The 13035-nt window shown below is 47.1% G+C and overlaps 1 protein-coding gene across 1 annotated transcript; it reads right to left on the bottom strand.

The window, feature by feature from the left end:
- Positions 1-1191: 1191 nt before the first annotated feature.
- On the bottom strand, positions 1192-7825 carry SLC51B (SLC51 subunit beta). Its single transcript, XM_007105136.3, has 3 exons — positions 5206-7825; positions 4076-4166; positions 1192-1394 (listed from the first exon to the last, which is right to left on the bottom strand). The coding sequence occupies exons 1-3, from the start codon at positions 5300-5302 to the stop codon at positions 1205-1207; spliced, it is 378 nt and encodes a 125-aa protein (XP_007105198.1). The 5' UTR covers positions 5303-7825; the 3' UTR covers positions 1192-1204.
- Between the last annotated feature and the right edge of the window lie 5210 nt (positions 7826-13035).

Raw genomic sequence — 13035 nt, 5'->3', positions numbered from 1 at the left:
ACCTCCTGGTGGACAGGAAGGGCAGGGCAGCTGCAGGTTTTGCAGGGCCAGAGCCTGGCCCTCCCCTTGCCTTCTGACCTCACAGAACCCCCAGGCAGCAAACCTCACAGTTTATCCAAGTAAAATCTAGTTTCAATAATCCTGTGAGAAGCAAAGGTGTCCCAGGAAGGCCTATTTCCAGTCCTTTGCCTCTCAATGAGGGTAGAGGGAGAGGGCCGCGGGTAGGCCAGTGTAGGGAGCCTCCTGTGTGTTTCCACCAGGAGGCAGGGCCCCCGTATTTTCCAACCTTAAATCAAGGACTCTGCCCGCAGGCCCTCAGGACCAGCCTTCTCAAGTTTACTGATCAAAACTGCAGAACAAAGTCATTCTCTCCAGGGACAATCACCCAGGACTCCAGGGAGCCCACAACTGGCTGTATCAGACATCCAGTAGGGAGAAACACAGTTTTCTGTTTGTAGTCTGGTGCGGCAGGACCTAGTACCCTTGGCAGTGGGTCTGCGTGTTCAAAGTCCACTTTTGTAAGATACCACCTAAAGCATTTTTGGTTCATAAAGCAAATTTTTGCATAAATTATTTGGGGTTGCCACCACAGCTTATACTGCAACACGGTGGCTCAGACATGGGATCGCGACACTCCTTTGGGATTCCACCGTTAGCAAGAGAAGGGTCTCAGAGGCAGGGAGTTTCTTAGTTTTCTAGCTCTCTTTACCACAGGGCCCCGGGCCCAAAGGAAGTCTTTCATGGACCCTCAGCAGATCAGCAGGTAGAGGAGCGGCCTGTGGTGGGGGAAGGGAGGGGGAGGGGATTCTCAGTCCAGAATCCTGCCCCTTCCTCACTCAGCCCTTCCAGGAGCTTGGATTGAAAACAACAGCTCTTGCCCAGGCTTCAGCCACCTTCTGCAGACGGAGAAGCCGAGGTCAGAGGGAGGCTGTGAACTCCTCAAGGCCACGTGAGGAGTCCTGGCCAGGCTTCCTGACCCACAGTCTGGCTCTGGATTTTGCACTTTTGCTTCAAGCCGCTTGTGTGTGGACCACTGCCATTTGAACAAACTGTGCAATCCCAACTGCCCACATCCAGAAGCATTTTAATAAAAAGGTTTTTGTTCATTTTTTCCTAACAGGGTTTTAGTTTGATTGCAGTTCACTCCCTCTGTCTGCTAACACCACGGGGGCACTGCCCTGCACCCTAACTAGCTCTCAGATGCTCATGGGTCTGGAAGAATGACTGGTGGCACATCACTGTCTTTTACATCCATTTCCACCTGGGCCAACTTTGGCTTTTCTGAGAGCAAAGTCTCTCTTAGGATGGTCAGGTTGTTGTCATCTTTGTTTCTGGCCTCGTCCAAGTACAGGACTTCTGGAGTTTGTTTTTCCGGTGGCAGCCTCTTTTGATTTCTGGGAGGAGAGAAAACACTATGGAATGTGAGTTCCCTGAGTTGGGGTACTGAGTGTTTGGGGGCAGGACAGGGTCTGCCAGGTGGGTTAGTGAGTTTGAGGTAGAAATCCAGTACACAGTTCTGGGAATAGTTTCGGGAGAAGCCAAGATGGTGCCATGGTTTTTGGCAGAGAAACATCTTTCCTCAGTGCCACCTGTGAGCTCAGCTACTATTGCTCCCCTTACCGGTGATGTAATGTGGCTCAAAGGGGCCAAAGGAGCACATGCCTGGGACGTGCGTTTACATTTCCTGACTGAGTCCCGTGTTCTTTTCACCAAACCACATTTTCTCATTGCAGGGCTGTCGTCCTACTTAGTGCAGGTCCTTGTCACCCCACACCCCATCCCCACCCTCACTCCACCCCATCTCTAGACAAACTACCTCAGGAAATTCCTAACTAATCTTCCTGCCTCTAGGTGCTTACTTCTCCAAACTGGCCTACACACACCAAATCATGATTCTGAAGTCCCTGTGCGTACACATCACTCCCCAGCTCAAGCACCTTCTGTGGCTCCCCACTCCCACTTCCTTAACCTGGCATTCAAGATCCAGTCTTCCTTCCAATAACTTCCCCAAATGTCTTCCCTCTGAGGTGGTTCTACTCAGAGTACCCACCTCTAGATTTATTTCCTGGCCATAGTAGAGGGACCCGGCTGTGGTTAGAGCTGACTGCCCAATCTGCTTGGGCCATAGGGGAGGATCTCAGTGTCTGCTGCTTCTGAGGACACCTGCCTTGTCTCTGAAGTGACCTTGTTGAGGGGGATGCTTCCTGACAGGGTGAGAGAGGAAAGGTCACCTTCTTAGAGGCTATACCCTCTGGGTCTTTTTATATCCTGCATCCAGACTGATCTTGCCAAAACATAAACCTTTCATGTCCCTGTGCAGAGCTCTTCTGTGGCTCCCCAATGCCCATGAGCTGGAACCTGAACTCCTTAGGATGGCCCCCAGGGCCTGTTCACTCTGGGCTCTGCTGCCTCTTTTCCTCCTCCCCCACCACCCTCCCCACACTCCACACTGCAGCCCCACGGGCCCTCCTCCTCCCGCCTCGAGCTTGGTGTGTGCTGTCCCTTGGTGGAAGGCTTCCGTAGCCCACCCTCACTCTCTCTCTTTTTGCCCCGCAGGCCCCAGATCCCATCTCTGTGCTCCCACAATACTCTATATGTCCCACAGTCGCCACCTGTCACTCTAAACTACAATTATCTCCCCACCAACCTGTAAACTCCATAAGGCCAGGGCTGAATCTATCTTGCCCAGCCCTGCGGCCCCCGCTGTCAGTGCGGAGCTTAGCGCAGAGCAGGTGCTCAGCTTATTCTGTGGAATGAATGATGACTGGGCCATAGCAGTTCATAATGACTAGTTACCAATGTGAGCAAAGGGCACTGGGTTATTTCTTTCTGGCTTTACAGCAGAACTGTCAGGAGGATTCATAGATGACATAAAATATAGCACAGAAGGAAGAGCATGGAGGTTAGGCCAACCCTTCCATGGATCCTCAGTGACCTTATTCTGTACAGTGGGAATAGGTAATTTGTGCCAGCCGCACCCTACAGGGCTGTCTTGATCAAGTGAGAGAATGTGAAGGTGCCTTTAAAATTGTAAAACATGGGCTTCCCTGGTGGCGCAGTGGTTGAGAGTCCACCTGCCGACGCAGGGGACACGGGTTCGTGCCCCGGTCCGGGAAGATCCCACGTGCCGCGGAGCGGCTGGGCCCGTGAGCCATGGCCACTGAGCCTGCGCGTCCGGAGCCTGTGCTCCGCAACGGGAGAGACCACAACAGTGAGAGGCCCGCGTACCGAAAAAAAAAAAAAAAAAAAAAAAAATTGGAATACGTGATACAGATCTGAGGGAGAGATTCTCATTGTTTAAAAGTTACTGCTGGTTACTAGGGCTATAGTAATTATTGAATGAGTGAACCAAGCATTTATTGAATAACTTCTAGAACCAGACTTTCTGCCAGTTGCTTGGGGAAACAAAATTGAGTCAAATGTGGTCCCTGCCTTCAAGGAGCTCTCAGAAGTTAGCCCTGGAATCATCCAGAGAGTTTAACAAAATGCCAATGCCCAGGTCTCACCCTACACCCTTTGTGTCAGAATCTCCAAGGAGAGGTTCAGATTTCTGTGTTTTTAATATTCCTCCTCAGGTGATTTGGTTGTGTATCCAGGGTTAAGGAGTATTGTTGTTATTAAAGATGTCAAAATTACCCCAGGTGCTTTCCCCTTTAAGAACAGCCCTAACTCTGCAAAAGCCCCCACTGTGCACTCGCCACAATCCTAGGAGGAGGGAATCCGTTATTACTGCCATTTATAGGAGAAGAAGCTGGCTTGGAGATATTGAGTGTCTTGCCCAGCTACTGAGTGGCAGAACTGGAATTTGAACCCAGCTTGTGTGACTCCAGAGCCAGAGATCCTGACTTCTGAGATACACCAGCCCATGCCCTGTTTGCTGGCCAGGGCCAAGCAGTGGTCATCAGGGACAGTTGCCAGTTTTTCAGCAGCTTTGGGTTCTCAAAGGACCCTAAAGGATGCATTTTGCTGTCCCAAAGGGTGGACAGCCAAGGCCCCTAGATGACCCCTCTCTAGGTTTCCTTTGGGAGGGCAGGGCCCACCCCCTCCAGAGACCACCCCCAGACCAGCTCCTCACCTGTTTGCCTGGATGTTCCTTCCCAAGAAGACAATGCTTATCACGACCACCACCGCCACCAGGGCAAACATGGAACTATTCCAAGGAGTTGCTGGGGAGGGACACACAGGACAGAGCCTTGAGGAGAGGCTGGGTGCCCTTCAGGCCTCTAACAGACCAGCTCACAGCATCAACCTTCCTGTGCTGTGGGCCAGGTATTGTAGAGAGACTCTAACTAAGCTGAAAATGAGCCCCCTGCCCTGCGGGAACTCCCAGTCCAGTGTTGGGGGGAGAGGGAGATAAGATCTCTGCTCTGAAGAAGCTCTCATCTACCTGCGGGAGACAGCACTGCAGCTGGGTAATAATAGTGGGCAAAGGAGGAGTGTGGGTGAAGATAAACTTCACAGTCTTCAGAGTTTTGCTAGAGGCTAGCCAAGTGCAGTACAAGGGAGAAAGGAAGGAAGGGAGGGAGGGAGGAAAGAAAGAAGGGGTGGCAGTTAAATTGGATTCAACACACTGTCCACAGACAATACGTAAAGTGGCTAATCTGAATTTGGATAATCAAGATTGGTCCACACTGTACCCAAGTGAGGCAGGATCTAGCTTCAGAGCTTTTGCGTTTGCTGTTCCCTCTACCAGGAATGTTCTTCCCCCACATAATCTGCATGGCTAATTCCTTCACCTCCTGCAAGCTTTATTCAAACACCACCTTCTTAGGGAGGCCTTCCTTGACCACATTATGTTCCCTGCAGCACACTTCCTATTCCCTTTCTCCGCTTAATTTTTCTCCGAATTATGCGTCACCAGCACACTATGCATTTTAGTCATTTGTTGATTTTCTGTTTCTTTCACTAGAAGGTATGCTCCATGAGGGCGGAGATTTTTGTTTTTTCCCTTCTGTAACCCCAGTGCTGAGAACAGTGCCTGGTGCACAGAAGGAACTTAATAAATATTTGTGAATGACAGGATGGATGAGTAAATGAGCGGCCAGCCCTAAGAAAAGGAGGGTGCAGTTTAGCCAGACCCCTCTGGGTAATGAGACACCTCAGCCTCAGTCCCTGGCTTGGGAAACGTGCAGTCTGCTGCAGAGGAGGGGACCATGAAGGGGGCTGCAACCAGATTCCTCTCTTAGTGTTGTGTCCACCCCTTACCATCTTCTACGCGAAAAAACCAAAGCATTTCTTCCAGCAGCTCCTGAGGCACCTCGGTGACAGGTGGGGCTCCAGTAAGCTCCTCATTGTAGCCCATGCCACTGCTTCTGGTTGGGATATGTTTCTGACAATAAAGTCCTTAGGCCCCTTCGCCCCCAGGTGCTCTCCTGGCCTCCTAGGTTCTGGCTCTTTGCAAAGCCCCAAAGCCTGCTGGAGACAAAGCAGAGAGCATGACTGGATATCCCACCCCAGCTTACTCTCCCCTCCCTGCCCAAACCCAGCTCTCCTCAGGCCCAACGTTACAGGACCAAACAGCTGGAACAGGTGGGGCCTGGAGAAGCAGAGACCATAGAAGTGGGAGTCACTCAAATCTTTATGAAAACTCATCATGTGTGGGGAAGAGCACTGACCTGGGAGTGAGGAGGACTGAGCCACTGATGGGCTGTGGGACTCCTGCAGGGGACTCCCGTTCTCCGAGAAGAAACTGATATCTAGAATATACAAAGAATTCTCGCAAATTAAGAAGAAAAAGACTAGAATCCTAATAAATGTGTAAAGGATATAAACAGGCAGTTTACAAAATAGGAAACCCAATAGGCTAGCAAGAATATGAAAATAAACTCTTTGGAAATAACAAGAATGAAAATTAAAACAAAATGAAACACCACTTGACATCTGTTAGATTGGCATAGTTTGGAAGGTGGATAATGCCGTGTGTTGGCGGGGCTCTGGGGCTATAGCCTTATGCACTGCCAGGGCGTGTAGACTGGGGCAGCCATCTAGGGAGCAAATTAGGCAAAGTAAGTGTACACATGACCCAGCAGTTCTACTCCTGAGTATATTTATATCTCAAAGAAAGTATCCCTGCGGATCATAAGGGGGCATGCCACACCATTTATGAAAATTCACATATGCACACAAAACAACACACATTTTACAAAAACACATTTTTAAAAAGACACATTCAACACATTTGGATAATTATCACTGGGGGTGGGGAGAAGAAACAGGTAACAGAAATGGAGATCCAAGTAAAGAAAACAGGAGGAGAGGGGTTTTGAACAGACCAATCATGAAATCATGTCATAGGGCTAAGAAAACAATGAGGCAAAGAGAGAACAAGAGAGGCCAGAGGCCATGTCAAGTCCCCCCGCTCTGACACTGCCTTCCAATCCAAAATAGCCTTTGGAGGCTCAGCCAGGAACATCTGAAAACAAATGGATGGCAAACAGCCAAACAGAAGAACAAGGTACTAATAAAAAGTTTGCCATCAGAGTTTTCTCCAGCTCTCCAGCTCTGAGAAAACTGAAGAAACATCTACAGATTTTGAGGGAAAATATTTTGACACAGATATAATATTGAGCTGAGTTTTTCCTATATGAATGATCATTCATGTGTCAAGATAGAGATGGAAGTCAGGGAGAAAGAAAGACTTTTTTTTAGACTTTCAGGGACTCAGATGCCTACTACCTACTTACTCATTTGAAGGATATAATATATATACTGAGTAATGGAAAGACAAAGTTACAGGAGTGGCGAATCGATGTGATCTTGTGTTCCAGCTCCAACTGTCCAGAGCACTTGCTAAGAAGGGCTGTGAGTTTCTGTCCAGTCTCAGATGCAGGAGTACCTGGATTAATTAGTAACACTGGCCACAGGCCCCTGTTGCATATGCAGAGCCCCCCTGAACACCCACAGAGAAAAGAGCATGGAGGTCAAGACACCAAACACCAACTCCCTTTGGGGAAGTGGGATGGGGCCTATACCCATGGGACATCCACTTTGAACACTTCTGTATTGTATACATTTCTTGTGAGCACATACTACCTTTGTGAAAACAATACATGTAATTACATTTTTTAAATGTATGTATTTTGTATGTATATTCTAAATATATATTTTGTGTATTTGTATGTATTTTAAACGTATGTATATACTATCCAAAGAAAACGAAAACACAAATTCGAAAAGATAGATGCAGGGACTTCCCTGGTGGTGCAGTGGTTAACAATCCACCTGCCAATGCAGAGGACACGTGTTCGATCCCTGGTCAGGGAAGATCCCACGTGCCATGGAGCAACTAAGCCCATGTGCCACAACTACTGCGCTCTAGAGCCCGCAAGCCACAACTACTGAGCCCACGTGCCAAGCTACTGAAGCCCGCGTGCCTAAAGCCCGTGCTCTGTAACGAGAAGCCACTGCAATGAGAAGCACGCGCACCGCAATGAAGAGTAGCCCCCACTTGCCGCAACTAGAGAAAGCCTGAGCACAGCAACGAAGACCGAACGCAGCCATAAGTAAATAAATAAATTTATTTATTTATTTATTTATTACAAAAGAAGAGATAGATGCAACCTAATGTTACAGCAGCATTATTTACAATAGCCAAGATATTGAAGCAACCTAAGTGTCCATCAACAGATGAATGGATAAAGAAGATGTGGTATATATATATATACAATGGAATACTACTCAGCCATAAAAAAAATGAAGTTTTGCCATTTGCAGCAACATGGATGGACTTGAAGGGTATTATGCTAAGTGAAATAAGTCAAAGAAAGACAAATACTGTATGATATCACTTACATGTGGAATCTAAAAAATAAAAAAGAAGTAGTGAATATAACAAAAAAGAAGTAGTGAATTTAACAAAAAAGAAACAGACTCAAAGATATAGAGAACAAACTAGTGGTTACCAGAGGGAAGAGGGAAGGGGGAGGGGCAATATATCGGGGTAGGGGATTAAGAGGTACAAACTAGTATGTTTAAAATAAGCTACAATGGGCTTCCCTGGTGGCTCAGTGGTTGAGAGTCTGCCTGCCGATGCAGGGGACACGGGTTCATGTCCCATTCCGGGAAGATTCCCACATGCCGCGGACCGGCTGGGCCCGTGAGCCATGGCCACTGAGCCTGCGCGTCTGGAGCCTGTGCCCCGCAGCGGGAGAGGCCACAACAGTGAGAAGCCCGCGTACCGCAAAAAAAAAAAAAAAAAAGCTACAAGGATATACTGCACAGTACAGGGAATATAGGCAATAGTTTATAATAAGTATAAATGGAGTATAACATTTAAAAATTATCAATCACTATGTTATACACCTGAAACATATAATATTGTAAATAAACTATACCTCAGTAAAAAAAGTATGTATATATTGTATTTATACCTTTTGAGACAATTCCAATTTTGGATGTTTAATTAGTGGAACTAATCAAGATGTCAGTTCTTACCAATTTGATCTATAGATACAGTGCAACCCCAGTTAAAATCCCAGCAAGTTGTTTTATGGATATTGACAAACTGGATTTAAAGTTTATATGGAGAGGCAAAAGACCGAGAATAGTCAACACAATATTGAAGGAGAAGAACAAAGTCAGAGGACTGATGCTTCCCAACTTCAAGACTCACTTTAAAACTACGGTAATCAAGATAGTGCGATACTGAAACCAATCAGTTAAGTGTACCCATTTGCATGTGGGCTGATGTCCACAGTGGAATGTGTGTTTTAAACATGTATAATATTGTTATAATAAAAATATACCAGCAAATGAAACAAACAGAATGATAAGATGGATACAAGTCAGCCCTCCCTGACTGTGTTAGATGCCACAGAAACAAAGGACACAGTTCTCTCAGAGCACTTATCCAGTTTTCTTCTAGAGTGAGCATGGTATTAATATCTCTGCTTTTTAAAAATTATTAACTAAACTTCATGATTTATTTGCATTTCATTTCTCCATTAATGTCTTTTTGCTGCTCCAGGTTCCCATCCAGGATATCATATTGCATTTAGTTGTCATGTCTCCTTAGGCCCCTCCAGGAGATTCCTGCATTTTAAACCGGACTTAACCATCTGTCATTGGACAGTGATTCCTGCCAAAGAACCTGGGCCACCCATCCCCATGGGAGGTTGAAGACACTCACCCTGGGTCTTGGGTTCCAAGGACTTGTCTGATCTGCTGTTGCGAGCAGCACCGATTTCTCTGTTCCTCTTCCTCCTTTCTGGGCAATACTGATGGTCTTTGCACCTGAGCTTTCGCACAGCTGTCACCTAGGGGGCAGCGCTGCACAGCCTGGGGCAGCCAGGCCCATCTGGTAGCTCTGCATTTAGCACACGCCTGGAGCCTTCTCTGTCACTTGGGGGTGACTGACCTCTTGAATGAGAGGCCTCAGATGGCAAACAGGCTCCACCTGACTTTCACAATCAGCAAGAACCAGGAGCCCAGTGCTCTCCTTCTTATCTGTTGGCCTCAAGTAAAAAGAAAACATCCAGACCCTCTTGCCAGCCCAGGGGAATGGACTGGGGAGGACCCTCCATCTGAAGGTCCCGTCTTTTCAGGGGGCTGTGTGGTGTGCCCACTCCAGGCCTCTATTTCCTGGTATTATCAATATTTAACCATGGAGCAGGGAGCCAAGCCTGGCCTTTTATAGCCTCTGCTTTCTCCCAGTGAGGGTCATGGCCTTCTGTGAATTCCTCACAAGAAGCTATAAAATAAGACCTTTGGAGGGTCAGGGGTGGGGAAGGCAAGGCACGTGAGGCTGTGTGAGTGACCCAGAGAGGAGGAAGCGGGCCAGGCTGAACAGCGTTGAGTGGGAAGGGTTTGGTGGGGAAGCAGGAGTGAAGTACTCCCCGCCCCAGGCCACATGTATTCAATTCTGATCATCGGTGGGCTTTTCTACCGCCCCCCACCCAGGCTCCTTGCATCTCCAGCATCCCTTGGAGTTGGCTCAGTAAGGAGTAAGGTTCCCATTTCCCAAATGAGGAAACGGGTTGAATGAAGTCACATGACAGGTGCAAGTTCCTCTACGAGTTAATATTGGTCCACGGTGTGAACGACTGAGAAAAGGAGATGCAACAGGGAACCTAGGGCCAGAACGGACTCCAGCTCCTCATCGTTTCGTAACTCATTCATTCAATAAATATTACTTGAACACCAACTGTGTGGACACAAGGTAAACAAGACAGGCAAGGACCCTGGTCTCCTGAAGCTCATACTCTAGGGGACAGACAGGCAACAAAAAAGTAAGTAAAATATAAATAAGATAATTTCAGCTAGTGACAATTTCTGTGAATAATTTAAACAACGAAATGATACAGAAATAGATGGGGGCTATGATTACTATATTACTTTACTAAAAACTGAATGACAAAGAATTAACTATGCAAAGACCTGGGGTGGCAAGTGAAAAGGCACTGAAGAAATAATGAGCTTAATTAGTTTGAGGAAAAAAAAAAAAGGGGCAACGTAGCTGAAGCACAGTGATGTGGGGAGGTGGCATGGGATAAAGTTGGAGGCTAGACAGAAACAGAACGTGCAGTAAAACAGAATAAGGAGTATGGATGTAGAGAGAAGCCACTGGAGGTGACATGATCTGACTGACATTTATCCAATATCACTTGGTCTGCTGGGTGGAGAATGGTTTGTAAGGGAGCGAGAGAGGAGATGGGAGACATTGGGAGGCTCTTGCATTCATCCAGGCAAGAGACAGTGGTGGTTTGGACCAGGATAATGACGGCAAAGATGGGGAGAAGTGGTCAGATTCAGGGTACATTTTGGAGAGAAAGGCAGCTGATAGATTTCGAAAGAAAGGAACTCTAACTCTCTTAAGCACAAAAGGAATTCGAAAGGAATTCATTGGCTCATATACCTGGGAAGAGCAGAGTGGAGCTGTCCTTAGGGATAAGCTGGGACCAGGAGTCTGAAGATCCTTTGCTCTTTCTCTCTAGGTCTCTTCCTGCTTCTCTCTGGGTATCAGGCTCATTCCCACAGGCTGGCCATCTCCTGGTAGCTGGACCAGGCCGCAGGAGATCCAGGCTCACACCCTTACAGCTAGAGGAGGAAGGAGTCCCTCTTCTCAACTCCAGTTTGGCAGTTCCTGGGACAGGACCCTAATTGTCCTGGCCTGGGTCACATACCCACGTTTTGGATCAGTTGTTATGGCCAAGGGTGAAGTACTATGGATGCTAGCTCAAATCTCTTACCCATCGAGTAGCCAAGAGAGAAAGGCTGTGAGCTGGATAGCCATGCCAGTGTGGGTCCCTAAAGTGACCCCTTGACTACAATCCTCCCAGTCTGCCCTGGGGAGTGTCACTGGGCTCTTAAAAGGGATTGTGTCCCCTTCAAGAGGTGCCTGCCCCATCCAAGGTTTTCCACTCTTCTACCTGTTTCTCTTTTCTTCCTCCTCTTACTTTAGTTCCCTCTGCTATAGCTTATCCAATAACTGTTATTCCATGTCTGCTTTGTGCCAGGATTATGCTACTGATGGACAATCACAGTCATTGTCCTGACTTCATGGAGACTGCAGTCTCATGGGAGTCACACAGGTGGTCACACCAGGGATCACGTAATTGATTGCTGTGTGATAAGGGCCATGAAGGAAATGTACACACAGAGATGAGAGAACATTACCAAGCCCTCCCTTCCTCATAGCTTCAAATATCACTTCTGGACAAATAAATCCTACCTTGGACTCTCCTTTCTTGACCTCTCCAGTTCCTTGTCTCCCTCCCTGGGCAATTAGTAGTGGAGTGGAGTAGAAAGAGCTTTGGACTTTCCCCTGCTATTCTAAATCTACCACCTCATAATCCTTCTAATCTCAGTTTAAATATCATCCTGTCAGGGAAACCTTCCATATCAGTTAAGACTTGTGATTGGTTCTGGGTAACAAAGACCCAATTTCAATGGTTAAAATACATAGGGTTTATTTTTTCATATAAGCATTTCAGAGGTAGGGACTTCCCTGCTGGTCCAATGGGTAAGACTCCACACTCCCAGTGCAGAGGGCCCGGGTACGATCCCTTGTTGGGGAACTAGATCCCACATACATGGCGCAACTAACAGTTCACATGCCACAACTAAGAAGCCTGCATGCTGCAACTAAAAAAAAAAAGATCCTATAGGCCTCAACGAAGATCCCACATGCCACAACTAAGACCTGGTGCAGGCTAAATAAATAAGTAAATAAATAATTTTTTCTTTTTAAAGAATTTCAGAGGTAGACAGTTACTGATGTCAAAAGCTCAAGGAGGGCTTCCCTGGTGGCGCAGTGGTTGAGAGTCCGCCTGCCGATGCAGGGGACACGGGTTCGTGCCCCGGTCTGGGAAGATCCCACATGCCGCGGAGCAGCTGGGCCCGTGAGCCATGGCCGCTGGGCCTGAGCGTCCGGAGCCTGTGCTCCGCAACGGAAGAGGCCACAACAGTGAGAGGCCCGCGTACCGCAAAAAAAAAAAAAAAAGCTCAAGGAAATCAGTGCTGATTTCTGAGAATTCCCTCATGGTCCCAAGAAGGCTAATGCAGCCCCTGCCGTGATGTCCAAGTTCCAAGCAGATAAAAAGGAAAAAGGGAAGAAGGACAAAAAGATGTGGCTCTCAAGTATAATGGACAAATAACCTGCCAGAGAGTAAATCCAGACAACACGAAGAACAACAGAGAAGGACGGCATTCCCATAGAACAGTAGCGGGGCAGCCAGTGCGCTAACCAGGAAACTTTATTGTCAGGGGATCGTCACAGGTCATGCCCAGCAGGATTTGATAACCGTCATGGACCAGTGATGGCTACGCAGACTGTAACAGAGCCTGCTAATTGTCCCCTAGGATACATTCTTCCCTTCCTCCTTTTTATTTTTTTTTATTTTTTATTTTTTTTGTAAATTGTTTTATTTCTGCACTTACAAATGTCTTATGATTATCCAAATTACATATGTACTTTTTTTTCTTTTTTTTTTAACATCTTTATTGGAGTATAACTGTTTTACAATAGTGTGTTAGTTTCTCCTTTACAACAAAGTGAATCAGTTATACATATACATATGTTCCCATATCTCCTCCCTC

The sequence above is a fragment of the Physeter macrocephalus genome, chromosome 11 (genome assembly GCF_002837175.3).
Source record: "Physeter macrocephalus isolate SW-GA chromosome 11, ASM283717v5, whole genome shotgun sequence".
In the NCBI taxonomy this organism is placed as follows: domain Eukaryota; kingdom Metazoa; phylum Chordata; class Mammalia; order Artiodactyla; family Physeteridae; genus Physeter; species Physeter macrocephalus.
This window is presented reverse-complemented; position numbering and strand designations above follow the sequence as displayed.